At 44.9% G+C, this 25,961-nt stretch overlaps 2 protein-coding genes across 2 annotated transcripts in view; one reads left to right on the top strand and one right to left on the bottom strand.

Moving 5' to 3' along the window:
* The window catches only part of LOC119442017 (mediator of RNA polymerase II transcription subunit 1-like), a 32,159-nt gene extending 22,836 nt beyond the window's left edge, over positions 1–9,323 (bottom strand). Inside the window, 7 exon segments of the mRNA XM_037706724.2 lie at positions 1,840–1,911; positions 1,984–2,012; positions 3,558–3,687; positions 3,758–3,812; positions 5,398–5,476; positions 8,675–8,802; positions 9,216–9,323. Coding sequence (XP_037562652.2) covers positions 1,840–1,911; positions 1,984–2,012; positions 3,558–3,687; positions 3,758–3,812; positions 5,398–5,476; positions 8,675–8,802; positions 9,216–9,285 — 563 coding nt within the window. The 5' untranslated portion in view covers positions 9,286–9,323.
* Positions 9,324–10,452: 1,129 nt separating this feature from the next.
* On the top strand, positions 10,453–24,190 carry LOC119442016 (uncharacterized oxidoreductase YtbE). Its single transcript, XM_037706723.2, has 7 exons — positions 10,453–10,619; positions 13,312–13,389; positions 17,781–18,071; positions 19,368–19,459; positions 19,696–19,806; positions 23,759–23,852; positions 23,980–24,190. The coding sequence occupies exons 1-7, from the start codon at positions 10,556–10,558 to the stop codon at positions 24,123–24,125; spliced, it is 876 nt and encodes a 291-aa protein (XP_037562651.1). The 5' UTR covers positions 10,453–10,555; the 3' UTR covers positions 24,126–24,190.
* The last annotated feature ends 1,771 nt before the right edge of the window (positions 24,191–25,961 follow it).

Here is a 25,961-nt window from a genome sequence, read left to right as displayed (position 1 = left end):
TATTTGGCAACTTTTACTGAGCCAACAAGGCCCAAATACGAAAAATTACTTTAGAAGTCATGACGTCACAATGAAATGCTGACGTTGGGGTTTCCACACAAAATTTAAAAAAAAAGAAAATAACTTTGAGCTTCATTTTCTCTTCTAATAATTGCCCTATTGCAGTGTAATTAACGACAGCAGAGTTTTCGAAGAATACTTTATCAGTCTAAGTTGATTTATTGTTTTGCTTAAGTGTCCCTTTAATGTTGCCACAATGCATATTTTAACTGTGATCTATGCAGTACTACAGTGTGCGCTGTGTGGTACAGCATTACTAGTTTTTGTAACTTACTTTGTCCAAATACATGTAGGCTTTACAGTCAGAGATAACTTGCTGTGCCATAAGCACCAAGGACAATTGTAGCATATTTCCACAGATTAAGCCCAACTATGTAACCAGTGCTTGAGTTTTTAATACATTCTCGTTTAATGATGTCCATTCACATCAGCTTAGCTAACAGGGCCATTACGAGTAATATACAGAAGAACCTCCATCATGCATTCTGGAAGAAAACACGAGAAATAACGTACTAACCGAGAAAACGTACGATCTGAAGTGACTCAAAGATTTGGCAGGCTCAACTGTAGTTGACATCTACGTAATGCGAAGCGTCGCTCAAATCGGTGCAGCACTAGACGCCCGACGCGCGCCGAACTGGTGTTTCTCGAGCAGCCCGAGACGCGCATTGTCGTTTTTGCGGCTTCGGCAAGCTTGTGTTTGCACTCCTCAAATTAGGCCTCACTTGGCAGCTTCTTCAGGCATGGCGTATTGGCGGGAAGTTTTAACGTGCCCACTGTGTGAGAATCGTTGCAGCGTGAGACGGTGACACGCGTTGAGCTGTTGAGCAGCCTGGGATGTGTAGTGTTTTAAGCCAGCGCAGGGAAACCGAAATGAAATTGAGCTGGTGGACGACGCTCGAATACGATGCCGCCAGAGCTAAACATGACTATCACATCACGTCGCCTGCAAGCATGCAGTAAGCTTCCAGCAGCACAACGCCACAAGCACTGTGAAACAGATAGGTGAAGATGCTTATCGCAATACGGTTGGTGGCGATAACTGTGAATGGTGACATGCGACAACACACGAGATATGCTGGTACCGGAAGAGGAAACCAAGTGCGCGCCGTCATTTTCACATCACATGAGCGGGCTAGTACTACGGCAAAACTGCAGTGGTGGGCCACTACTGCTCTCAATCGCGCATGCCTCACGCCTTTTCTTGTTCGCATGGGATTTAGTGGCCGGAAAACTTATCGTACAATCACAAAACTAATGAACATTGTTGCCAAAGGATCATATTTCCCAGGAATATATTAATAGCTAAAAAGAAATGTAACTGTATTGGGTCATTTCTTGTTTTCTCCGTCGCAAACATTGGCACCATGCAATCGTACTAGGATAATATCAACGAGATTTTACTGCGTATGGTCTGCTAAAAACGGAAACATTGATTTAGCTGCTATGTTTTAAACTTGACAAAGGTTTTAGCTGTGTTTCTTCTGTACAGATAATAATCCATTCTTTTCCTTGTATTTTACATTTAATGGCCTTGCTTTTCCTTTTGTGTAAATAAATAACAAAAAAGAAAAAAAGAAAAGAAAGAAAGAAAAGCTGACAGTGGAGAAAGGGAGCCAATTACTGAGGTGCAAGTACACTTTTGCGGGATAAATGTATTAGGTACCATGAATCAAGAGCAATAGGGTCTGTGATATGTGGGCACATTAATTAAACTATTTTAATTAATTAAGGCCAGAATCAAATTTTCTCTCTTTTAAAACAAAGGAGTGCACTCACTTGTCTGCATTCAGCTGATAGATTGATGCCAGCCCTTCGAGGTGTTTGGTGAACTCTGCGAAGTCTCCCCGCCTGGGTCAAAAACGAAAAAGCTTATAACAAGAACACCAATGCACAGGCGAAACAAAAGGTGACTGGACTCACATCAGCACCTGCGTCAGTTCAGGACAGCTCTGTCACATGTGGAAGGAAGAGAGAAGAAAAACAAAAACACATCAGTCAGTCACCTGGGAGAAGCAATGTTGCAGTTTAGCACGTAGAAATCGTACCATTAACACTTTTCACTGTATAGCCTACTCCAACGAATGCTGTTGCTGTAATTATTAGTTCACAAACAAAACACGAGGAATTGTGCAAGACACCTTATGTGAAGAGCTGGTCATGCAAGTTCCAAATAAAAAGAAATAGCCTGCACACATATAACAGCCAAATGTGTTATTGCTTTTAAGAGAGAGGGCGAGCTATTATATACACACTGCATAAAACCATAGCCCTTACATTGATTTGCCCATGGCAGAAGCTTAGTGTTTGTGTGCACCAAAACTAAATGACTTGCAAACGCAATATGAACATGAAGTTTGCCCAATAAATACTACAGCGAAATCCCAATAATTCGAACTGCTCTGTAGGTTCCGGCAAAGTTCTATGTAACTGAATAGAGAAAAAGACCCATGAATTCAAACTCCAGAGACTGCGCGATGGTTATTTCAAACAAAATTTCTCACTTCCATGGACTGCTTTTCGGACAAACCCGGGCCAAAGGCAAAAGTTCGATGCGTCGCTAGCTACCATTATGTTGCGTGCCTTAAAAGCGGTGTGCGCCCTCCTTTCCCAACCAGCTTAAAAGGAGCAGGAAGGAGACCTTGGTGCACTCTTGATCACGTTACCACGCCGCTCACCTAAACCCCCCATTCCCCGCTCCTAGCGCGCACGTGATCACATCATCTTCAATATTGGGCAGGCTCCAGCCACCATCCTTTTCAGCTCACCCTTGCACGTTTTCCCTCGTACCCACAGCAAATAGCGTGCGAGGCGCAATATTCTCGCAGTTAGACATTATATGGAGCCTAGGCTTCTTCCGGCATATCTCGTTGCACGCTGATTTAATAAAGATAAGACTTTCAATGCAAGCTGAGTGACGGTTTTGGTTTTGAGCGCTGTATCGCACAATTGATCGGGTGCTATATTTAAAAGGGCTCTCCTTAGTTTGAACTCTGTTTTATTCTAATAAATTTCTGGCCCCCTGAGAGGTCGAATTAACGAGATTCGATTGTTATAATGAACAGTAGCAGTCGTATATATAGCACCAATGAATGAAAAACTACACCTAAGCATCCCTAATATTCAGCTTGTCATTCCTTTCTTTGTCGCTGGGCAGAGCTGAACCAACAGCACCTTAGAAAGTTGGCCAACATGGTGACAGCTTGACCTACCTTCATGAATTCCTCGACTAAAATCAGTCCGCCTATCAAATTGTCATCGGCCTTTGTGAGGCATTTGGTTTAGTGCCATTTTGAAACTCAGAATTTTAGCCTTCTCTTTCTTGTTCAGCAAAGATTTGTCGGTAAATGAGAGGCAGACAAGACCTGGTAATGTAATAAAGATACACTGGAACCTCAAAATAGAAAAGCTACAACGTGGTTCGGCATACACTCTGGTAGCTGACCAATATCCACAATCTTGCGTTCCAATGCACTAAAGCAGATGGTATCACTCACAAGGGGATCTCCGTGATGGGAAATCTTGACGTCGTTCACCGTTCCACTGGCCTCCAGTAGGACTTCCACATAGAACATGTCCGAGCTGATGAAGCACTCCTGGCCTCCAGGACCCGTTGTGAACATGAGGCTGGAATATCCACATTATAAGCACATGGCCCATAACTGCGCCTTCCATAACAAAACTCCATGCAACTCACCCCTGTTGTCGCGTGATGGTGTCCAGCCTCTCTATCATGGACTGCATCGATGTCACTGAAAGCCGAAAATGAGCAGGGTCACACAAAAAGGCTCTGAAAAAAAAACTGCTCCAGCTGGATCCCTGAGTACAGCAAAGCAATCACTGGTATGGACCAACATGTGAAATCCAAGAAAAATACAGCATTCTCGATGCAGGGGTGGGAATGCCCAAAGTCATTTTGTAGCAATCTTAGGAGCTGATAAAATTTCATTCTGGAGCAATCTGTTGCACATATACAGTGAAATCGTGTTGATATGATTCTGCATATGTTTTTCGGGATAAGCTTTTTTTGTTCATTTCCCAGCCAGTGTCTTATAGGAGCAATGTATTTTGGATAATACGATTTTCTAGTGATACATTTTATTTTCCGGTTCCCGTGAAGATCGTATCAATGAGATTCCACTGTATCTTATTAATGGAGCAGTATGGAGCATGTAAATTTTAAATTAGAGCTTTATTATAATGAAATGGGGTAACAGTAACCAAACCTTGGACTCTGTAAGCATTAAAATTATTGAAGAGCAGCCTAAACGCATTTTTCATACTATTTTTGTATTAACTGCTGGCAAAGTAACTGGAGGGGTTTTCCAACAGAAGTTGTGAAGAAGCTATGGTTAGTGAAGACCACAGTGGTTTATTCAAAGACATTTCTAGGTAATGTGACAGCACCAACTAGCTCAAACCAAGATTCTGCAGGTGACTGACTTCACTTTGCCACTCACTAGAAGCACCTAGACGTCTGGGCTTCACAATGAGTGATTGGGTTTAAGCCCTCTGAAGAAGGGGGATAAAGGGAGCGACATTCGTCCTCTCTTGGGCTCTCCTTTTCTGAGTCCCCTCACTGCTCGCCCTGTCAGTTTTCACTTTTTGACTGTGGTGATCACTCTGCGTGGCAATGTGATCGATGCAACACCAGAATTCGCGATCACCGCAATCGTGAGGCTGCGCACCATAATAATGAGCAATTGTCATGGCGCCAGCGTAAGTCCAAACAAAAACACCAACGAAAGGTGCGGCCAGCAGATCGCGAGTTTCCGTGGAAATGGCAGCACAACCATGTGACTCTGCTCCAACTGCGAGGAGTGGAGAAGGCCCGGACCACCTCGCTCACCGACTCGGGTGGCAAGATAAAAGAATGGCAGTACCTTTAGTTTTATTCAGGGGGCTCAATTAGGTGTGGCTGGTCGCACCCACTGGCGGCGAGAATACGAAAGTTACATTTACACGCCCTCTGGGACCAATTAAAGCCCCTCAAACTTCGTAAAGTAGCGACACGCTTTGAAGAATGCCACCTTGGCGAGGACACCTCTCCTTTTCCCCTCGTCCGTCCTCACATAGGCTGCCGCCGTGTTTCTATTGGCCTACCAGCGTCATGTGGGAATATGTACTGGGTACGCTCGCTTACAGTTGCACTCCGCCGCCATTTCTGCTACAGTAGCGTTCAGTAGCGCCATTTCTCTTTCAATCTTGCTAATATATGAAGACATTGCAAGGACCGTCAGTGTCATTCTCACTTGCTTGGTGAACAGGATGTATACTTGATATGCGCGGGGTTTCTCAATCTCAAGTCAACCATGCAGTGCCAATGAATAGCCATACCTTTGATGGACTTCTGGATCGTGTCAAGGCACTTCTGAAGCTGGCTGCGCTCGGCACTGTCCACCAAGTGGTGTTTTTCCTGCAATACAGTGGGAGGTGCTGAACATAAGTGACGCATCTACTATACTTCACACTTGCATTCCCATGACAATCCTTATTTACTTTTCAGTAGTGCCATTTAACCAAACTGCTAACCTTCCAGCTTAGCACCATCAAGCCAAGCAAGCATAATAAAAGAAAAAGTCTACTCTGACAGCATTGATAAAATAACCTGTAGCCCACAATGAAACAAGAATTTGGTGGCACTAAAAATGCTCACCTGAAAGTGGGACACTCAAAATAAACAGGAAATAAAAATTTGTGAAAAAAAATTTTCTAATTGTTTTGCCTGGATCATTTTCTTTTCTATTGTGTGTGCATATGCTGTTAGCATCATAGCATCATACCTCTGTGCATTTATTGATGTATTCATTCCCACCCATGTAATAATCCAGTGAGGGATTAACAGTACTTAAAAAAAAAAAAAACTGTGTGCTCCTAAATGTGGTGGTAGCAGCCACGTTTACCGGCCTTTCAAGAAGCCTTGAAGCAATGGTAGGCACTTCATGTAATGCAAAGGTTGTGGGTTCGGTACCTACCGTCTACAAGTTATCTTTTCGTCCACCATTCCATTTCTCTTTTTTCCATTATTTCTTACACTTCAATTTCAACTATGGCTAATTACCCCTATGCTTTCCTTGGCTTTATTCCCTGTTTGCTTTATATGAGCGTTTTAGCAATCAGGAACAATGAAAGGCACCTAGTTTGAGCTTGTATTCTACACAAAAAAAAAAGCACTGAAGGCTAAATAAGTAACAGCTAACACCATTATGGAAGTATATGACCCACTACTGTACTGTACAAGCACAAATGCATCATCAATACAAAAATTTTTCATAAAATCTCGTGTTAAGTAGGTTGACTCTTTAGAATGTTTCCAGTCAGCCGATGTTATTTTGCAATAAGAGGCACGGGTGGACTGTCATACTGCTGTATTAGGGCAAATAAGTTCTGCGGAAGCCTGCAAGGTGGAGGAAAGTACATGGAAGGGACAAACTGTCATCCACCTGAATCGTAGCACGAAGCTACAAAAGAATTTCTCAGAAAGAAAGCCTCACAGTTGAAGAAAAATTCAACCTGGTCCGGGATTCGAACCCGGGACCAAAGCCTTTCCGGGGCGGCCGCTATACCAACTTTGTAGCTTCGTGCTCCCGTTCAGGTGGATGACTCTTTCTTTATTAAAGAGGCATGCACCACAGGTTACTAGAAAGTTTTTCATAAGTAAACCCCTCGCATCACACCAGGAGTCTTCCCACGAATTGCTGTGAGCATTAAGATCGCCAGCGATAATATGTGGTTCTGGAAGCTGGTCAATGAGCGTGCAGGATTATGTTTTGCTTAGTTGGTAATAAGGCAGTCTGTAAATGCAACGGATGGTTATAAACTTGTTGAAGAGAATTGCTAGCACAAACACCATCTCGAGGGGCGTCTGGAGAGAGAGATTTTGGCAAGGAAACAGAGTTATCAAATATTACTGCTACACCTCCAGACCAGGCAACAGCGTTGTCACGGTCTTTCCGAGGGATAGCATGTTGTCTGAGCACGGTTGTTTGCGTAGGTTTTAGATGTGCTTCCTGAACACACAGCACCTTTGGATTATATTTATGAAAAAGTTCTCTAATATTGTGGAGGTTATGGAGAAGTCCTCTCACATTCCACTGTAGAATTTGTAGGTCCATTTTGAATGCATTTTATGCTGTGTTCAAGAATGCAAAATTAGCTCACGGAGCCCTTTGTGGCCGCCACGATGCGGAGACCGTCGCTGACCAGAGTCTGTGGCGGAAAGTGCTAGGTAGTGTTTGCGAACACATCTCGGCCCGCATGTGCGAGCCGAGATGAGTAATAGGCAATGAAGAGAAGACAGGACAGATCAAACAAGAGAAAGACAAAGATTGGGGAGGAGGACAGGAAACGGTAACTACCAATTTTCCCCGGATGGGTTAGTATGGGGGGTGCTGTCTACGTGAAGCCGAGGTCAAAGGGGTGTGTTGCCTCTATCGATGGGCCTTAAAGGCCCTGTAGCGAAGGATGCGAACGCCATCGTGGGTCATGCTCTCCAGCCCTTTCTAGTGGGTTGATCTCTCCTGCACTTTTCTTGGAAAATGCCGCTCGGGCTGTGAGCTCAGACCCTGAAATAACGATCGGCCCAAAAGGCTGGTGCCTAATAAACGCCTTCACAGTCCAAACATTTGGCATCAGCTCAACACCCAGGATCCCCTTTTGCCTGGGCATGGCTAAGTTATGCAAGGCTACACGCGCGAGGGTCCAACTCCCATCTGCTCGGGTCCGTGGTGTTGCAACACACTAAACGCTGCTCACGCAGATGCCCCTGCGGGGCACTGGACCCTTTCATCAAGTGGCACAGTGCCTTGCTGCTTTTGCCTTCACTCACATGCATCTTCACTGTTACCACATGGCTACTACCAAGTGGCAAATGGTTGCAGCTGCCAAAGAACAGGGCATGCATAGTCTAACTTCTGTTTCAGTGACAATCTGTACAGCCTGCAAAATCAGTTCACCACTCCTCCTTACGGAGACTGCATGTGTAAGCAATGAAAACTGGCAGTGATATTGAATACAATGGTTTTCCAGTACGATGGGACGATCGATTCTAGCTCTACGAGAAAACAATGGACTGACATGTCAAAGGTCTTGACTATTTGAACATGTATGTACACTTTGTGCATATTCTAAACAGTAAAGATATCTTTTTTATCATGCCAGGCTGACGCTAGAGTGTGCACGGAATTTCACTTAAGAGCATCTTGCAAATAATAACAGTGCAGATTGTGTCAAAATATATCGGCCTTCGTTACAAGTGGGATCGCAATCACGCACATATCACCTGTCAAAAATGAAATATTACGCTTTTTTCAAATTCTAAACACGTACGCCAGAAATCACGACAACTGACATCCTACAGCAAGGGTCAAAGGATGTGCATGGACGTCTGCAATATGATCTTAGGACGGCTCGGGAGAATGTGCACAGGACCCGTATGTCCCGTTATCAAAATGAAAGACTCGAAACCACACGTTCTGATGTCTTCTACCTAACTGCGATGCTCATTCTCTCCGTGCACACACAGACAATCAACGTTCTACAGTAAATGGCTAGGTGCTGTTTACTTCGCCCGCATACACACATGCGGAATGAACCACTAAAAGGGAAAGCTCACCATGATAGCCATGCGGAGCGCCTTGGCCATGTCTCCCCATGGCTTGTAGTGTTTGGCCTTGGCACGGAGCTTCTCCAGAAGACTCTCCCTGGGGTTCTCATTCGGATTTTCCTTTCCATTCTGCGAATCTGTTCCAGGGGCAGTCATAAGTAGGAGGCACAGTCCATCGAGCATCATCAAAGATCGGGAACCACTACCACAAACACACCACACAGCGCAATGCAGAGATGCAGACACTTCGCTGTCATCGACGGACGCCTCACTGAATTTCACTGCTAGAGAGCGGCGAAATTGAGAACATAATTTCCTGTGCTGCTACGGATGAAATGCAGCAGGCACAACGCGTTACGATCGCTACGATACAAACCAGAAACTCAACCGAAAGCTCGAAACAACTTTACGAGAGAGTAGGTACGAGACGCCTCTTGTTTTGGACGATCGAATACGCAAATACGCGCAAGGCCAATCGCTGCCAGTCACAAGCCATGCAAACCAGATCAACTTATGACAACTTTGAGTAGGAGTAATGGGCTCGACTCACTCTCGATTACGTCCTTTACGCCAACTTGCGGGCACGGAGCAGCCGCCGCTGGCTTCTCGACAGCCGCCATGCTTGAAAAGCATCGCGTTGTTTTGCTTGTTCGTGTTTGCCTCTTTTGGTTTCGTAACTTGAATCGTGCTCAATGTAGTAAACAATTTCGAAAAAAATGTTATTTATAAAATTTCCTCTAGCGAAATTATTTTACTTCTAACAAAAATTTATTTCTCTCTTTTGTTTCACACGGTGCTTACAAAACTAAATGTTAAGAAATTAGAACAAAAATATATAAAATAATCTAAATTAACTGAATTTAAGTAAATACGTCATCTTTTTTGTTCGTTCACATTTTTAACACTTTTCTTTTTCAACAAATAGAATACTACACAGGTACCAAGTACTCCCTGGTAGGCCTAGGTAGGCCGCGCTGGCAGCGCCAGCACTGGTTGTTGGTAGGTTTGGTACAAAAAGATATGTTTGGTAGGCATTGTGGTAGGCATAGGCTCTAGCGTAGGCCAGAACAACGTTCTAGACATACTCTAAACACCTGGCAGTATGAGTGTAGCCAGAACTACACATATGGTACACTACACTAGGCGAAAGTATGCGTACAAAGCGTTCTGGAATTTCGACATTGCAAATTACTGAGCCACCATAACTCTCGTCACTCTAGGGTGTTCGCGTGCAATTTTGTCGGTAAATTAAATTTTTACATTTGAAATGAACTCACCGTGATGTGCAGTGAGCGCTGGCGCTGCGATTGTGTTTTGTGGTTCATACGAATGTTGCATGGTACAAATATTTTCCGAGGCTCCATGATACTGCACTTTTTTCTTCTTTTTTTTTTTCGGCAGAATTTCGTTATGCGTACATCGGCTACCCCTCACTCACACAAACGCCACATTCTAAAAACGGGACTGCTGTTCATTAACGAATAGTTCCTTACTACCTCAATAATAAATGTTAATATACGATGTTTACGTCCTTAAATCTTGGTGCATGCAACCATTAGTTATGTCGATCGGGGTGGGGAGTAGCGACAAGGAAAGTTGCCTTAACAAGAGGTCAGTCAGCTATTGCGAATTTATTGCTTTTTGTTGCGTAGCGTCATGCTAATCATGCGGTAAAATGATAGAGGATACGTGGTTATAGAGCACGATTTGTCATTAGGCTTTCGGTTTCGGTTCGTTTTCACCGATTGCACCACACTTGCCGCTTCTGGCGCTTTCTTTGACACGGGACCAGGCAACCGTGCTTGTTTTTCTCCTTGAGCAACCGATATCTTCTGGCCTGTTCAAGCACGTTTGCAGTTGTTCTGCATTTCTTTTATCTGTTGGTGAGCCATGACTCTTTCGATGGCCTCAAAACTGCTGTTGAACAACGGAGCTCATCTACCTGCCATCGGATGTGAGCCTATTTCATGCGTAGCATTCGTCTCGCATACTTTTCAGTGCGAAAGACACGGACGAGCAATGCGTCGTTTGCTCTGTTTTCAATATGAAACCTAACAAGCTTGCAGAAACAAACAACTTAATCTATTAATCACAAGCTTATGCAGCACGCGGGCACCGTTGCTAAAAGAGCGAGTGCAGTTGGTACGGTCACGTGCGGTCCGGTACCCTAAACCGAAACTGCCGATTGTAACGCAACACCGCAGGCATGTTTTGGCATAGCCTATATATGCATGTAGCTGATCACCATGCTACTATACTACTGATTAAATACAGTGTGTTGCTATCGCGTTTCAGACAATGGGCCTGATTGTGCTCCGCAGTCGCCACCCTACGTACACTGCTCGCGCGCGGAGCCGATGCAGATATACGCGCGAGAGCTGGCCGCAAGGCAATTTCGTTTCGTGGTGGCTATGCCGCGCTTCGACAGATTTTTGACGTGAGAGGCGGCAACGGAGCTTCTCAGGACCTTCATTAAAGTTCTTTGTCTGTCTGTCTGTTGGTTGTTCGCAGAAATATGTCACATTTAGGAGCGGTGCAGCATGCTAAAGAAATAAAGAAAAGACTGCATCTAGTAAAGGATTTTTCGTGTGTCGGTGGGGAATGGTCGAGTTTTTCACAAGTCGTGTGCTCCGAACACCTTTGCGGTCGGCTGTATGTTGGGTGAGGTTCGAATATCACGCACAGTACACTTGCGAGAATCGAGAGGTGAATGCCTTGATGGCGTGTGGCACGCGCACTAATGTCCATTCTCGAGACCGATGCACGAGCGGCAGCGTTCTGCGCGCGCGCGTTCGCTACTGGCCGCGGATTAGGCACACCCGTGGTGCTTTCTTATTTCGTGTTCTTTTGTTCTTCAACATCGGCAATCTTTATTCCCGATATAAAAGCTCTGCATAATTTTACCCCTAGCTCCTTAGATGCGGCGCTGAGCACGTACACAATATAGGGTGCCTCGATGTCAGCGCCGCCTTCCGACGGAGAAGCGTGGCATTGAGGCACCCCTAGCACAATACATACACCATTGTTCATACTTCAGTCTGAAATCATGGCATGCAAAAAAATTCCAACTATTTAGTTGATATAATGAAATAGATGCATGCATGGTTCTTTGGTATACAAGTGGATGCATTGGTGCGATGTATGTGCTTCAATGACTACCCTAGAGACGTATTCTGAAACGTTCCACTTCAGCAACAATTTCGCCTTCAGGCACGCGCTGATTGGCTGTGTTAGCAAAATTGGATGAGCTGATTGGCTGGTTGAGCTCGACGTCATTCAATTTTGCTCAACCAGCTAATCAACACGCGCCTGAAGGCAAAAGGGGAACGATCGCCGAAGAGGAACGTTTCAGAATACGTCCTCTAGTCAACTTCTAGAATGACTTCATCATCATCAGCCTATATTTATGTCCACTGCAGGACGAAGGCCTCTCCCTGCGATCTCCAATTACCCCTGTCTTGCGCTAGCCGATTCCAACTTGTGCCTAAAATTTCCTAACTTCATCACCCCGCCTAGTTTTCTGCCATCCTCGACTGCGCTTTCTTTCTTTCGGTATCCATTCTGTAACTCTAATGGTCCACCGGTAGAATGACAATGGTAGAATGACATACTGTATTGTTAAAGTGCGTGCCTGTTATCCTGTGTCATGGTGTTTTGACTGCGTTTTGCCTAAGCTCTGTAGTATGACGTACCAACAAGCTCAATGTGAATTGCTAGTCATGAACCACAGTCATTGTGTCCGGAGTTAATTGAACATAAATAAGGGAATGCAACCTCATACGCTTGGGAATAAACTTATTTCACATTGACTTGTTTATAACCCAGCAATAGGTTGGTGACATATAGGCCACACCAGCTCAATCCACTTTGGTTTGCAACATATAGGCATCATTATCATTCTCTCTTGCTCTTCCCAGCTGACAAAAATTTGCAGTCCCAGTTGCGTGTGCTGGTTAGTATTAAATGTACTGCAGAAGTTCTTTGTAATTTGAAACATGTTACATCTGCATAAAGGCAATGCCAATGTGTATCCGCTGTTCAGAGCTGACAGAAATTCTTAGTCCCAGTTGCGTGTGCTAGTTTAATATGTACTGCAAAAGTTCTTTATTTGTAAATGAAAACATGCTGCATCGCATAAATGTAACGCCAGTGTATATTCTAGATTGTATGCATTGCCAACCTTCCTCATGTACGACTATAATGTTTCCTGTTTCATCTGACATCTTTTAATCCTTTTGACATGTTTCGGGTTACAGCCAAGGCACGTGGAGTCACATGATAAACAAACTATGGCACACAACGTTTTGTAGTAAAATGTTTGCCGATGTCTGTTTTCTTTTTTCTTTTCTATGCAGTGCTAGCCATCAAATTTTACGTAGTATAGATTTATGGACAAATTAGTTCATGTTAACATGAATGAAATCCACCAAAACCAAGCATAAGACTAAGGAGATAGCCAAATGAGAAAGTTGCTGGTATTTTTTGGTACTAGTGCCGCTCTAGTTCGGCTCTCCTTCATAGAATTTGTCTTGGTTTAACTGGATGGACTCCACTGAACTTAACATGCACTTTATGTCCTGTGCTCATTTACATATATGCATTTTTGGTTAATAAATTTTCACAAGGTGTATTGCTGTTGAATCCAGTTGGAACATATCGCATCTCGGACGCTGCACTCAAGTCCCTCCTGCCAACTGTGCTGAAGCAGGGATACAGGCTGATTGGTATGTGGCAGCCCTGAAATGAACAAGTGCAAGCTTTGCATTATCTTGGAAACCGAGACTAATAGTACACACCAGGGAAAAAAATGAACTGGTAAACAGGCCCCCCATGTGCTATCAGAATAAATTCAAATGCAGACAAGTCAAAATAGGCTCAGGCATGTTTTTTGCATTTTGTCTGTCTCGTCCCTATCTTCTATTTGTACTTCAACTCTACTCATTGCTTTGACTTGTAGATTTGGGACTGCACAATGTTTAGAAACTGATGATGAAGTGATCTGCACATTGTACATTAAAATTGCCCACAAAAGCTGTTCCGGTAAGCGTTTGCTTCCCATTTAATTTTATGCTGATAGTGCTTCTAGAAACAGTCATGAAACATCAGAAAAAGCTATGTAAAAATTAGAGAAGTGCAATGCAGGGGATCACCATTGCTACCATCATGGGTAGCAATGGTAACGCCGTCTACGAGACGGCGTTAGACTTAGGTCACAAGCAGCGAGAACCCGACCAGGGCTTGGACCGATTGGCCCAGAGTCCTGCAATAATCTTCCCTGGGCTACAGCAGCAGCTGCGTGCAGGCCCACTCTACCCGGTGCCGTCGTCGTTCTCGTCTTCGGGAGTGTACGTCAGTTACACCAGGTCACAAGGGAGGCATCACAAGACAGCCTTCACTGCAGGATGCCTGTTGCCCGAAGCCACCACTGCACCAGGGGAGCAGTTGCAGCACTTCGGTAGCTTCTAGTATTCAGCAGCAACCAGCCCCAACACCTCGTGGTTTCAGCAGCAGTGGTGGTGGCAATCCTTCAGTTCTGATTCCTGCTATGAGAAATCATGATTTGGTGTTCAGGCAAGTGTCAGCGGCCACTCACCAGAGCCATCCATTACCACGGTTGCCTATTTCTGAGAACGCCCCTGCTGCACCTGTCGGCGCTGTCACTGTTAAGTGTAGCATCCGTGCAGGTGTCAAGGTGCTCCCTTCAGGGTCAGTGCGGCGCCCAAGGCACAGTGGCCACCGCAACGAAGTGCTGCTTCAGAATGGCTCCGACTCTGCCCTCCAGTCATTCAGAGCATCACCATCCGTGGACAACCTCTCAAACTCTTCTTGTGATAGTCCTCAAAAAACTGAGGAGAAGAGGGGAAGACTGGTAGCACCACTAACAATAATCAATGGAGCACCCTTTAAGGGAAGCGCTTCAACTTCGCCTGAAATTGACAACGCTGAGCGGCAGGATAATCATCGGCAAAACCTACAACCAGCACGCAACAGCTAGTGCCGCCAGCCAGAGAAGCTGGACGGCACTGGACGGCTCACCAATGACAGCTTCACACACTGAGCAGGTTGCCTCCATGTTAAGTGGCGTGTTTGCAAGCCATGCCGGAAACTTACAGCGTGGCCGAGTGTAAAGATGAAGAGATGCACTTGGGCTCGGGCGCTCGAATGCCGAGGACGAAGCAGATAATAGAACAGCCAGCCCCGGAACGGGTGCTGTCTCTCTGTCTCTCCTTTATATATGTTGAAGAAAGTAATTTTATGGCTGTTTTTTGATGCACTTGTGCACTCTACATTTGATTTCATGATTTTTTTTTGTTCAAATAATGTCTGAAGCAGAGATTATAGTTTATTTGTAGTGGTACTTGAAACACAAGGAAAAATGTGGACCAGCCAGATGGCAGTCCTATGTTCTTTCTGACAGGCTGTGTTACCTCTACGCATTGCGTCTTTATTTGTGGATTGGTGTCTAGCATCCATGTTTTCTTATATCACTGTACCTATTGGTCATCTTGCATTACAGCGAACAGAGCAAGCTTTTAAAATGGCTTTCATATATATATTATGTGTACATTATAATTTAAACAAATTATGAACCCATCTATGTTTTTGATACTGTGATGCTAGAATCTACTTGCAAAAGTAGAGGTGAATGATTTAATGAAGTGTGCTGATAGTCTATGATTCATAATTTGGCATTTCTGTCTGTGTTATGACAGCACTGAAGGGAGCAATTCAAGTAAATTGACTTCCATTAATTCAGTATGGCTTTAATTGACCTTCCATCTGCTTTGAGTCTGCTTAAAAGTCCAAAAGCGTATCTAATTTTTAAATGGTTCTCTTGATTCAAACATCACATAGCTCTAATTCTGCATGTCCTGCTGGTGTAAGATTAAAGTGATGTAGCAGATGTAACACAATTGACCTTTGATGCATTTGCATATGACCTAATGATTGGTTGGCTGGATCACTTGTAAAATCCAAAATGAACCCATCGGAACCTAGAAACATTAATATAATGACAACTGGTTACTGTATTCATCTGGACACAGCCCTTGTTCCTCATGTAAGTGCACTCAGTTTATAGTCGCTGATATACGGGGTGATCATTTTTAAGTTTTCCAGAATATTTAAAAATTGCCTGTGGCAGATAGCATAATTCTTCTCCTTGAGCTGGATTATTCGAAGAAGCAGACATTACTAGCATGAGATACCAAAACACATATTCAACTAATTAACAAGAAATCAATAATCAAGTTCTAAATAATTTCTTTCTTTCTTTATTGTTTACAGCGCATATTGCAATTTACAAATTGTACCTGGTGAGTTTGCAAACGCATCTACTTGAAATGCATGTTGTGGGTCTTGCGTTTATCCATTTCATTGCAGCACCATAGCTCAGCACATCTTGGGCATAGGGGCCGCATCGCGGCGAAGTCACTTTCAAAACTTTGTGCATGCGGGCCGACGCTTTCCCCCTCTCGTTCCTCCGAGGGTGCCGTATAGCAGCGGGATCGTAGAACACTTGGTGCTGTCCACCCCCGAATGGACCAGGGGTTCACCCGATTGGTCTGTTTAGGTGGGAACTCGCATCCCCTCTCTCCTGGCAGCTTGAGCCGACCGGGGAGTGGGGGCGCGGGAAGCTCCCAGATGGCGAAACGGTACGATTCTCCCGGTCAGCCCTTTGGCTGGTTGGCCCCTGCCAAGGGTCCTCGACTTGAGAAGGGTGCACACCTATTTGCTGCTCCTGTTCTGGATGGATGGATGAAAAACTTTATGAGGGTCCTATAGGACACCGCGCAGCGGGCCGCTCCCACATCGGGACAGAGAGGCCGAGCCTCTTCGCCGTGTCGCGGGCTCGTTGGACAGCCCATAACTGTTCTTCAAGGTTGGGGCTGCGTAGAATCGCATCCCAGCGAAGGCTACACCAAAAAGATGCGGCTCACTTCACGTGCGCGGTCGTACTGCACCATGTCGCCTTCGGAGGCTACACCTAGCTGAAGGAACATTGCCTTGGCAACACAGTCGTTGGGAGCCATCCTCCCGTATAGCAGCATGTTACAGTGTTCACAGATATTGTTGTGCCAACCTTTATTTGTGGGAGTTCTGGCTGATGTTCAATGCGCCGACAAGGTGTAACAGTTAGTCAATCCCAAGGTAGTCTAATAAACGCCTTCATTATACTCCGGACCTTCTCCCTGTGGTGCTCTATCTCGCTCCCTGTGGGGACCGAAGGAGTGTCCGCTTTGGGCACATGCAACACACGCAACTGAGCTGATTGTCCCCCTGAGGGGCTTGGATCCTCGGACCTGCTCGGTGGTCTAGGTGACTCCCGGTGGAGCACTGCGAGATGGAGCCCACAATCTCCAGGACGTCGGCAGTTTCGAGATATTTCCCAAAGTGTGAAATGAAATACATGGGTGTTACAGTTACTTTTGTGCTTCAATGCATAAAAGAGCACTTTGTTAAAAAAAAAGTAAACCTTGTAAACTCGACAGCTACAATTCATAAATTGCAATGTGTACTGTAAAGTTATTAATTAGGAAGTTACTTGGTGAATCTTTAAATTATTTGAATATGTGTTGCTCGTGAAAGTAATGTCCACCTGTCTGAATAATCTAGCTCAAGGACTACAACTATGTTACCTACAGCAGGCAATTTTTAAAAATTCCAGTAAACTTAAAAGTGATCAACCCGCATGATTAACAGTGCTCAAGCAAGGAATGTTGCTGAAGCCGACGTTTCAACGAGAAAACTTTTCTTCATCAACCACGACGAAGACTAGTCCCCTTGTCGAAATGTTGGCTGCAGCGACATTCCTTGTTCTTCCACTGTTAATCACTTCAAGGCTCCATTTTCCTGCAAACCGCTCTCTTGTTTTGGAAAGCACATAAAAAGTGAAACACTGAACTGAATGTGACTACAACTGTGAACACTTCGCACTAACAGAAGTCTGAGGCACTTGCAATTATTTAGCGAGTCATCTACTCAAAATCTTGGTGGTAAAGCCTTCTACTTGCTCATGCGTTTACACGCTTCTTGCTGTTTGCCTTTCATAAGAGCCAAGATGAAGCACATCGCACTTCTCTAGCATTACGGTTATGAGCTGTGTGGGCGCCAGATTCGGCGCCATTATACAGGAACGAGGCGGCGCTTGTCGGTGCCCTGCAGTCACTGAAGGAGTATGGATTGCAGAGGTCCGACCTCTGGGTGGCGAGCAAGGTGCCACCTGTAGCCCAAGGCCGAGAAAAGTGCCGTGAATCTGCCCTGGGAACAATTGAGCGGCTTGGTGGAAAGGTAGATCTGCTGTTGCTTCACTGGCCTGGAGTGCAGGGGCGCAAGCCCGAAGACCCAGAGCAAGCTGTACTGCGCAAGGAAAGCTGGGTGGAATTGGAGAACCTGTACAACCAAGGTAGATGAACCTTCCCTCCACAAATGAATTACAGCAATGCTTTGCTTTGAATTATGCACTGATAAATTCAACCTGCCTTTTAATTTGGCCGTATCTATAAAACTCGGAAGGTGCCCATGCACATTAAACTCTGCTTTTAATTTGAACGCTGGGAAATGCAAACCAAATTTGTGCCTTTCGTGGGGCTGTCAAATTAAGTGAAGTCGACTGTATTGGCATAGATTCAGATGCAGACGACTCAAGTTAAACAAAAATTCCCTTTGGCCCCATCATGCTTAAAGAAAATTGTGGGGCCGCAACATTCATAAGGGGACAGATTACCAGTGAAGCTGTTTAGGCTGCATACATTGGCTGCATACATTATGAAATCATACATTTCTTTTTTTTTTTTTTTCATACGACACCACACACGCTGACACAAGCTTCACCACGGTCACCGCACTTCCCATGCATCTTCTGCAACCGCTGCTGCAGCCTTGCTGGCACCACAGAAGCGCAGGCCACGTGCACAGGCACCGTTGCCACACTCTTCCCCCCTCTCCCCACATACATGCGTTACGTTATAACCACAGAAGCGCAGGCCACGTGCACAATCCGCTCCATTCCTGTCCAATCGTATCATCTGCATTCGTGTCCTCGATATGGATGCAAGCTGCCCAGGGTAGTCCCCCTGGGAGCGCATGTGGGGGGTGCATACAGGTTAACAGCTTCACTGTAAAATTGAGTATGCAGCAATGCCATGTCACTCTCCAGAAGTGCAAATGCAGAAAGCATTTTTTCTGCCGCGATATATAGAGATCAAGTGAAAGGGGTAAAATTGAACTACAGTACTGCAATATTCTATGCTGATGCATTATTATTAGCCTGTATACTAGACATAGCACAGAATCATGAATAGCACAGCATTGTTTTGAAGATTTATCTGCAACTACTAATGACGTAGTTTTCGATTTTGCGCGATGTATTAAGATTATGTGTGTTACCCTGGCAGCTATTATTTGGATTACAGGGCCTACAAATGGGGACATAAAATTGGCATTATAAGAGAGATATTTGTGCACGTGTGCAAACAGCATAAGAACAATGCACATGACTACAACGCGCAATATCTGGCTTACCATAACTGCATCATTTGGGAGCTATTGGCATCATACAAATCGTACAGGCATTCTCACATGAAGTGGTCATGCTCGGAAGCTGGTTCTGTGCACATTCAAGCAATCTCCCATGTAGTATTTTCTTTGCTGTGGCCGTCAACACTTAAAATGTGGTACTTGAAGCATGGACTATCTGCAGGTAAAGTGGGTGCCATTGGCGTTTCCAACTACACCATCAAGCACCTGCAGGAACTGCTGACATACTGCAGTGTGAAGCCTACTGTGAACCAGGTGAGCTTTTGCAGTGTCGGGAGCATTGTCCATGCTTACGATTAGGAGTGATACGTCTCCTTTCCCAAAAGGTTTTCAAGGTTGACTCCGGTTAGAAGTCAAAAAAGCATCAGTGATTTTTAAATGGTTCTCTTGATTCAAACATTGCATAGCAATTCTGCATGTCTTGCTGGTGGAAGATTAGAAAATTTTAGCTGTAGTGATTCAGATGTAGTGATAAACACCACATTTCCCAGGTGGAGTTTCACCCGCACCTGGTGCAAAGCGACCTGTTGCGCTACTGCAAAGAACACCAAATTGTGCTACAGGCTTACTCGTCTCTCGGTGCTGCAGGAGGAGTTGCTGCTGTGAGTACCTGCTCATTACTTTTTTGTGAAGTTACTGCGGAAAATTCTGGTCGTGCCTCTGTGATTTTGTTCATTTGACAGTGCTTTCATACCACTTGAATATTGTTTTGCTTGAACACATAGTAACAGTATGAATACTGAGTCACGCGAGGAAATTCTTGAGTGTCGGCAGCAGGATGCAAGAATGCTTGTAAGGGGTGGAATTTTGCATACCATACACGTTTTTTGGAAAGAAAGCTTCACAGTTAAAGAAAAATTCATCCCAGTGTGCATATTGAATGAACTCGGGACCAACACAACGGAAACGTTAGAGATTGGGCTAGTTGGTTCTGCATGAATGAGGACAAAATAAAAAAAAAACAGACAAGTACAGTGCTTGTCTTTGTCTGTGTTCATGTTTTTTGTTTTTTTTTTTGTCCTCATTCAAGAAGTCTCGCTGTTATACGTGGAACCATGGAAACTCTATGGAGGCCACCTCTAGAGTTTAGGACTGCCACAGAGACTGCCTTAGTAAGGCACTGATCTCAGGTTCAATTCCCTTACCAGAACGCATTTTCGTTCAACTGCAAATCTTTCTTTCTGAGAAACGCTTTTAGCTTTCCTTTGTAGCTTCATGCTAGTGTCAAGCGAAAGTCAGTTTTTTTCCTTCCATGAAACTTCCCCCACTTGGCGAATTTCTGTAGAACTGCTTTTCTGTATAGCAAGCTTATGTCATGTCCCCAGGCTGAGTATTTCTGGCTGAACTACCTAATTGTGTGCCAGTCCGTCTGGTTGAGTCTTTACGCATGATGTCATAATGAAAAGTTCGAGATCTGTACAGGCAACATGGGCTTTCTTTTACTTGCAATAGCAAGTTATGCTTAGTGTTTGCGCTGGTTATATTCCTTTACGCGGTATTTGCCGCGAGGCATAAATAATAAAAAAAATGAACAAAAGTGTCTGTTGCCACTTTACGATATTCATGTGTACAGTAGAACCTCTTTCATATGTTAAAAAAAAAATGCGGCAGAAATGTACTATCCAGGAAAACGTACGATCTGAACTAAAAAAATTGGTCAGACTCAACTGTAGTTGACATCTAGGAATTAAGCGTTGCTCGAATCGTTGCGGCACGAAACGTTGACGTGCGTCGAACTGGTCACGGTGGCCGGTGACGTGTGTCGAACTGGTGACACTCACATCGCGCCGCCTGCAGCAGGGGACAGTGGCACGTTTAGGTTGCGTGCAGTACACTTCCAACGGCGCTACGCCCCACGCACTGTAAAACGGATAGGTGAAAATGCTTATCGCAAGTAGGCTGGCGGCGATAGCTATGAATGCGGCGTGTGATCACCCGGGAGGAGATTTGCTGGTACCGGAATAAGAAACCGAGTGTGCATCGGCGTTTTCATGTGAGACGGGCGAGCAAGTATTGCGGCGAAGCTGCGTGGTGGGTGGCTTTACTGCTCTCGATCGCTCGCGCCTTTAGTAAACAATGTACAGAATTTTAGTACATAATGTTAAGCACTTCTACTGTTTGCTTCTGTTGCCCCGAAGCTGGTGCAACTGTTCATCAGTTTCAGCTGTCATCATTAATTACAAGGATATCTTATCTAGCTTTGCAACTGCCTCGCACATTTTCTTGTTTACATGTCATCTAGCGGCCGAAAAACGTATCATACGATCGCAGTTTGCCGATCTATTGAACGTCGGTGCCGAAAGATAGTGTTGCCCCGGAACATATAACCGGTGATTGTGTCTTTTTTGTTCTTGATCGCAAACGTTGGCGCTGGAAAATTGTGTGTAACAGAATTGTATCAACCAGGTTCTGCAGTGTTATATGCCTACTAAGTCTGGCAGAAGAGCACTGGTTCATGAAGCCTCCTGTCTGAAGCTCATTATGTGTCATATGTGCCTCCAAGAGTACAAACATACAAAATTTTACTTCTTATAACAAGTTATACTTAGTGTTTCCACTGGTTTGTGTTATCTTCTCTGAAGCCCCTTATGCATTTTAAGACAAATGAAGCAAAGAAAAAAGGCAGTAAATGATGTCGAGGTGTGCACTGAAATATCAAAGGCAGTGACTATCATTCGACAAGTGCTTGCTAAATGGCGCCACAGTACTGAACCGCAGTAAACACAGAGAGATCTCCAAGCCGCATAGTATCTGCATCTTGCTAGTGGAAGTTCGTACACATGGAGCACATATGTTAGCAGCACCTTGTGTAAAAAAGACCTGAACTTGCTGTTGGAAGTCCTTTCAATTGCAGTTTTATGTGAAGTCTTTAGTTCTTTTTTATATACCAACTAGAATTTTAGTACACAATGTTAAGCACTTCTACTGTTTGCTTCTGTTGCCCCTTAGCTGGTGCAACTGCAGTTCATCAGTTTCAGCTGTCATCATTAATTACAAGGATATCTTAGCTAGCTTTGCAACCGTTCATGCAAAAAAAAGATAACTAAATAAATAAATGATGTCAAAGTTTCCTTTGCACTTTTACCATTTCAACGATGTGCAGCTTCACAGTGTTGAGTGATGGTTGTAGTATGTATGCATTGTAGTTTTACTTCAACTCTCCTCTTGAATTTAGGCATTGCATGTCTGTCATACTAATATTATACAGTTAAACCTGCTTATAACGAACCTCCATATAACGAATTCCTGGATATAAAAAATTTTTTCTATTCCCCGCCATTACTCCATAGAAGTACATCTATTTGAGACCTCTACGTAACGAAGTGACAGCGGGAGACCCCCTCAAAATAACTAATTTTACCCGCCGACAACCTAGATATTGCACCCTAAATTTTGTCATTTTTGCGCGAGCAGCAACTGGAAGCACCTTCTCCGCCGCGACGGAATGCGAAGCAGCGGCGTCGCGCTTGGCGCGCTCGAATTCACGGCGACTGCGAGGCAAGAGCGAGCGCACGTGTGCGTGCGTGCGAGCGTGCGCGAGGCTGGCCTGCATCCCTCGACCCGGCGATCTTGCAGCCGCGGGCGTGACCTTTCCCCCTACCTTCATTCAAACCTGATCCCGCCGCTTACTGCAGCTGGCCTAGCCCGCCAAGCCGGCACTCTCCTTTTCCAGTTGATGTTGCCAAAGAAAAAAAAACATTTTTTTTTATTCAATCCGCTGGCAGCGCCACTCTTTGGTTACTGCGCAAGTCTCTGCGCTTCACTTCACTAACCTAACAATAGGTGACACTATAGGGCCGTTTATAGTCCGACGTAACACGAGCGCCCATGCTATGTCATGTTGGCGAAAACGACCCGAGCGCACCGGCGGCTTCCGACGCGCCCCGACGGGCCCGGTGCCGAATTGGCTCCTAACCCATTCCGCGCATTGGTCGCGCCGAGTGTGCCGACCCACAATGCCATTTCGCGCAAACAAATAAAGGCGCCCACGCCGCTTCGCCGACGGTCGCAGACAGCTGTTCGAAGCGGCGCGCGGGCTTGGGATTGTTCTGAAGATAACAGCCGACGGCGCGCACGTTGGAGTATAGAGGACATGGCGTTTCGGCTGGCGCAGCGCTACCGGCGTAACGTGACTGGCCGCAAACGACGCTGGCCCGCGCGCCGATAACGGGCCTCTTCGATTATCAATCCCCGACAGTCCCGGACTGCCCGAAGCAGTGCTTTCAACCAATGAGCGTTGCGTGTGCACCTTCGCGGACAGTTCGGGACTGTCAGAGACGGATAATCAAAGAGGCCCATTGTCGGACTACTATAAACGGGCCTTATACGATGCTACAACGCCATCGGTAAGCAGTAAGAATCGAGTAAATACGGTAAGCGTTTCTTTTTCGAATTTTTGTGCCGAAGCTGCATATAATGAAATCCTCTTTATAACGAAGTTTTTCGGGGAATTTGTCAATTTCGTAATATCCAGGTTTAATTGTACTGTTAATCACTGTTGTACTATAGCAGTCTACTTTTGCTCTGACATGCTGCATTTCTGCTTGTCTACAGGTTCTTCAAGAGCCAGCTATTGTGGAAATAGCGGGTAAACACCAAAAGAAGCCAGCACAGGTGGTTCTGCGATGGGCTCTTCAACTCGGCATAGGTACAGTTATTTTCCTTCTATCAGCTGTTCCTGAAGTTACCTTGAATAACCCGTAGAGGCACAGCAATTAAGGAAAGTCGAATGGTCGGTCTCCATAATCACTGCTTACGATTGTGACTTTTTACAGCTATCATCCCCAAGTCGAGTAATGCTCAACGAATCGAAGAGAATGCAAACATCTTTGACTTTACACTCACTGATGATGAAGTTGCCACCATCAGTAGCTTGAACAAGAACAAGCACTACTGCTGGGACCCAACAAACATTGTGTAACGTAGGTGAACAGCGGCATAGAACTTCTTAATCCATGTAAAAATAAAGTGGTATTCTTAAGCTTACTCAGGCTTTCTCTTAGTCACATGAAAGCCGCACGCTGCCTACCTGCACCTTGTAAATGATTCCTCTGCTGCTTTGCTTGTGCAACCATATTATGGACTGCGCCACGAGTATTCATTCAGGGTGTTTTATGAAAGCATGGAAAAGTACTGCTTCGCAGCTAAGGGCAAGTGCCTGCACCTCTGTCCTGGCCAGTGCTTCACATAAGCGACAGTTTCTGTATGTTTTATTAAAGCAAAACTCACAGCAAAGGCTGTGCATCACCACCATCTTAAGACACATCACCATTACAAAATGCATGAGAAACGTACATAACTTGGAACTACAGTCGAACCCACTTATAACAATACCGGTTTTAATAATATATCGGTTAAAAGAATGAGAAGCTGCTGCACCGTCAACATTTGTACGTTTTCTATGGTGAAATAACCTGCTCACTACAATGCCCCCATGCCGGATTATCGGTTACAACGATGAAGTCTGGCTACTGGGTGTCCGTGCCGAAAAGGAATGGTATGCGAACTCCTTGAAAAAAAAAAATTGAAATTTGAGCCGTTGCACACCACCGCGCTCTGTTTTCCATCCTTCTCTGCATTGCCAGCCTCGCGCGCCTCTCTCCCGTCGCCCTTCCACCCCTCCGAACACGAATGGGCTGCACCTATAGCTCTATGCCGCTCCACCCTCCGAAACAAGAAAGGACCGCAACAACTTTTACGCCAGCTGCGCTGATAGCACTGGGCTGGTGGAGCGCCGCAAATGTGCTACACAATGAGCCCCGAGAACGAACAAAAGCGGCGCTGCGAGCGTCGCTGGCATGACGTCATGGCAAGGATTTGTGCTTGTCGTCTGCTACAGTTCGGGCTGCATCTGGGCGCCTTCTGCAACGTTTCCGTCTGTTCGCTGTCGTTCCCTATGCTGGTGCACTTATGACAGTCGTCTCAAATATATTTTGGTGGTGTCTCGGTTCGTAAAAATTTATTGAAAGAGCTTATTTTCTAGACAACAATATATTTCTCAAAGGCAACGTTACAGTGCTGGCCAACGGAAGTCAGTTCGAAGCGGTGTGGGTTTTTCATGCGCAGTTCTACACTGTGCAGCGGTAGCTCACGTAGATAATAAAAGCATAAATGTGAAAACATAGAACAATCTAGTTAAGCGACCATACTTGCCGTGGTGTAACAACCATGTAAGAAACGCTGGCTATATATGACTTCTACAACATTTGTCTTGATTTTAACCCGCTAAATCTTGTTTGCTCACGACAAGCTGCTCATTGGCAAAATATTGAATTTTCGCATTTATTCACAGAAACATTCAGTAGTAGCACGAGGACTAAACAACACATCATTACACATTCTACCAGTACTGTTTGCTTCTTGAACTGCTTCTCAAAATTAAGCCGTTCTTAACCTGTTAATTTTAAGTGGCGGTAATATTAAGTAAAGCTAATTGAGGCTTTAAGCTGTTTGCTGCTCACAAAAAGGCATGGACCAATATTTATTCTCTTTTAAGTGCTACACGCTCTACTCAGTTCAACAACCGTTCTGACCGATCTACCTGGCGAAACTGACACAGCTGCTCGGCTCAACTTTTGGGGCGAAATATGCCTTTTAGACCATATGGCTGCAGCCAGCAAGAAGCCGAAGCTTCATTCTTTAGTGGTATGGGACACACAGAAAATATCAGCATTCACAGAATGACATCAAAAATCAAGTGAATTCACATGAGGCTGGCACATATAGTGTATTGTTTATGAGGCTGGTATATGAGGGT

Source organism: Dermacentor silvarum, chromosome 2 (assembly GCF_013339745.2).
Source record: "Dermacentor silvarum isolate Dsil-2018 chromosome 2, BIME_Dsil_1.4, whole genome shotgun sequence".
Lineage (NCBI taxonomy): Eukaryota > Metazoa > Arthropoda > Arachnida > Ixodida > Ixodidae > Dermacentor > Dermacentor silvarum.
This window is presented reverse-complemented; position numbering and strand designations above follow the sequence as displayed.

Excerpts from the sequence above, each read along its gene's own strand:
- LOC119442016 (XM_037706723.2), top strand. The coding sequence starts at position 10,556 with ATGACTCTTTCGATGGCCTCAAAACTGCTGTTGAACAACGGAGCTCAT. Across the intron at positions 19,460-19,695 it reads TGAAGCCTACTGTGAACCAG|GTGGAGTTTCACCCGCACCT; the intron begins GTGAGCTTTTGC and ends CACATTTCCCAG. Across the intron at positions 23,853-23,979 it reads GGCTCTTCAACTCGGCATAG|CTATCATCCCCAAGTCGAGT; the intron begins GTACAGTTATTT and ends GACTTTTTACAG.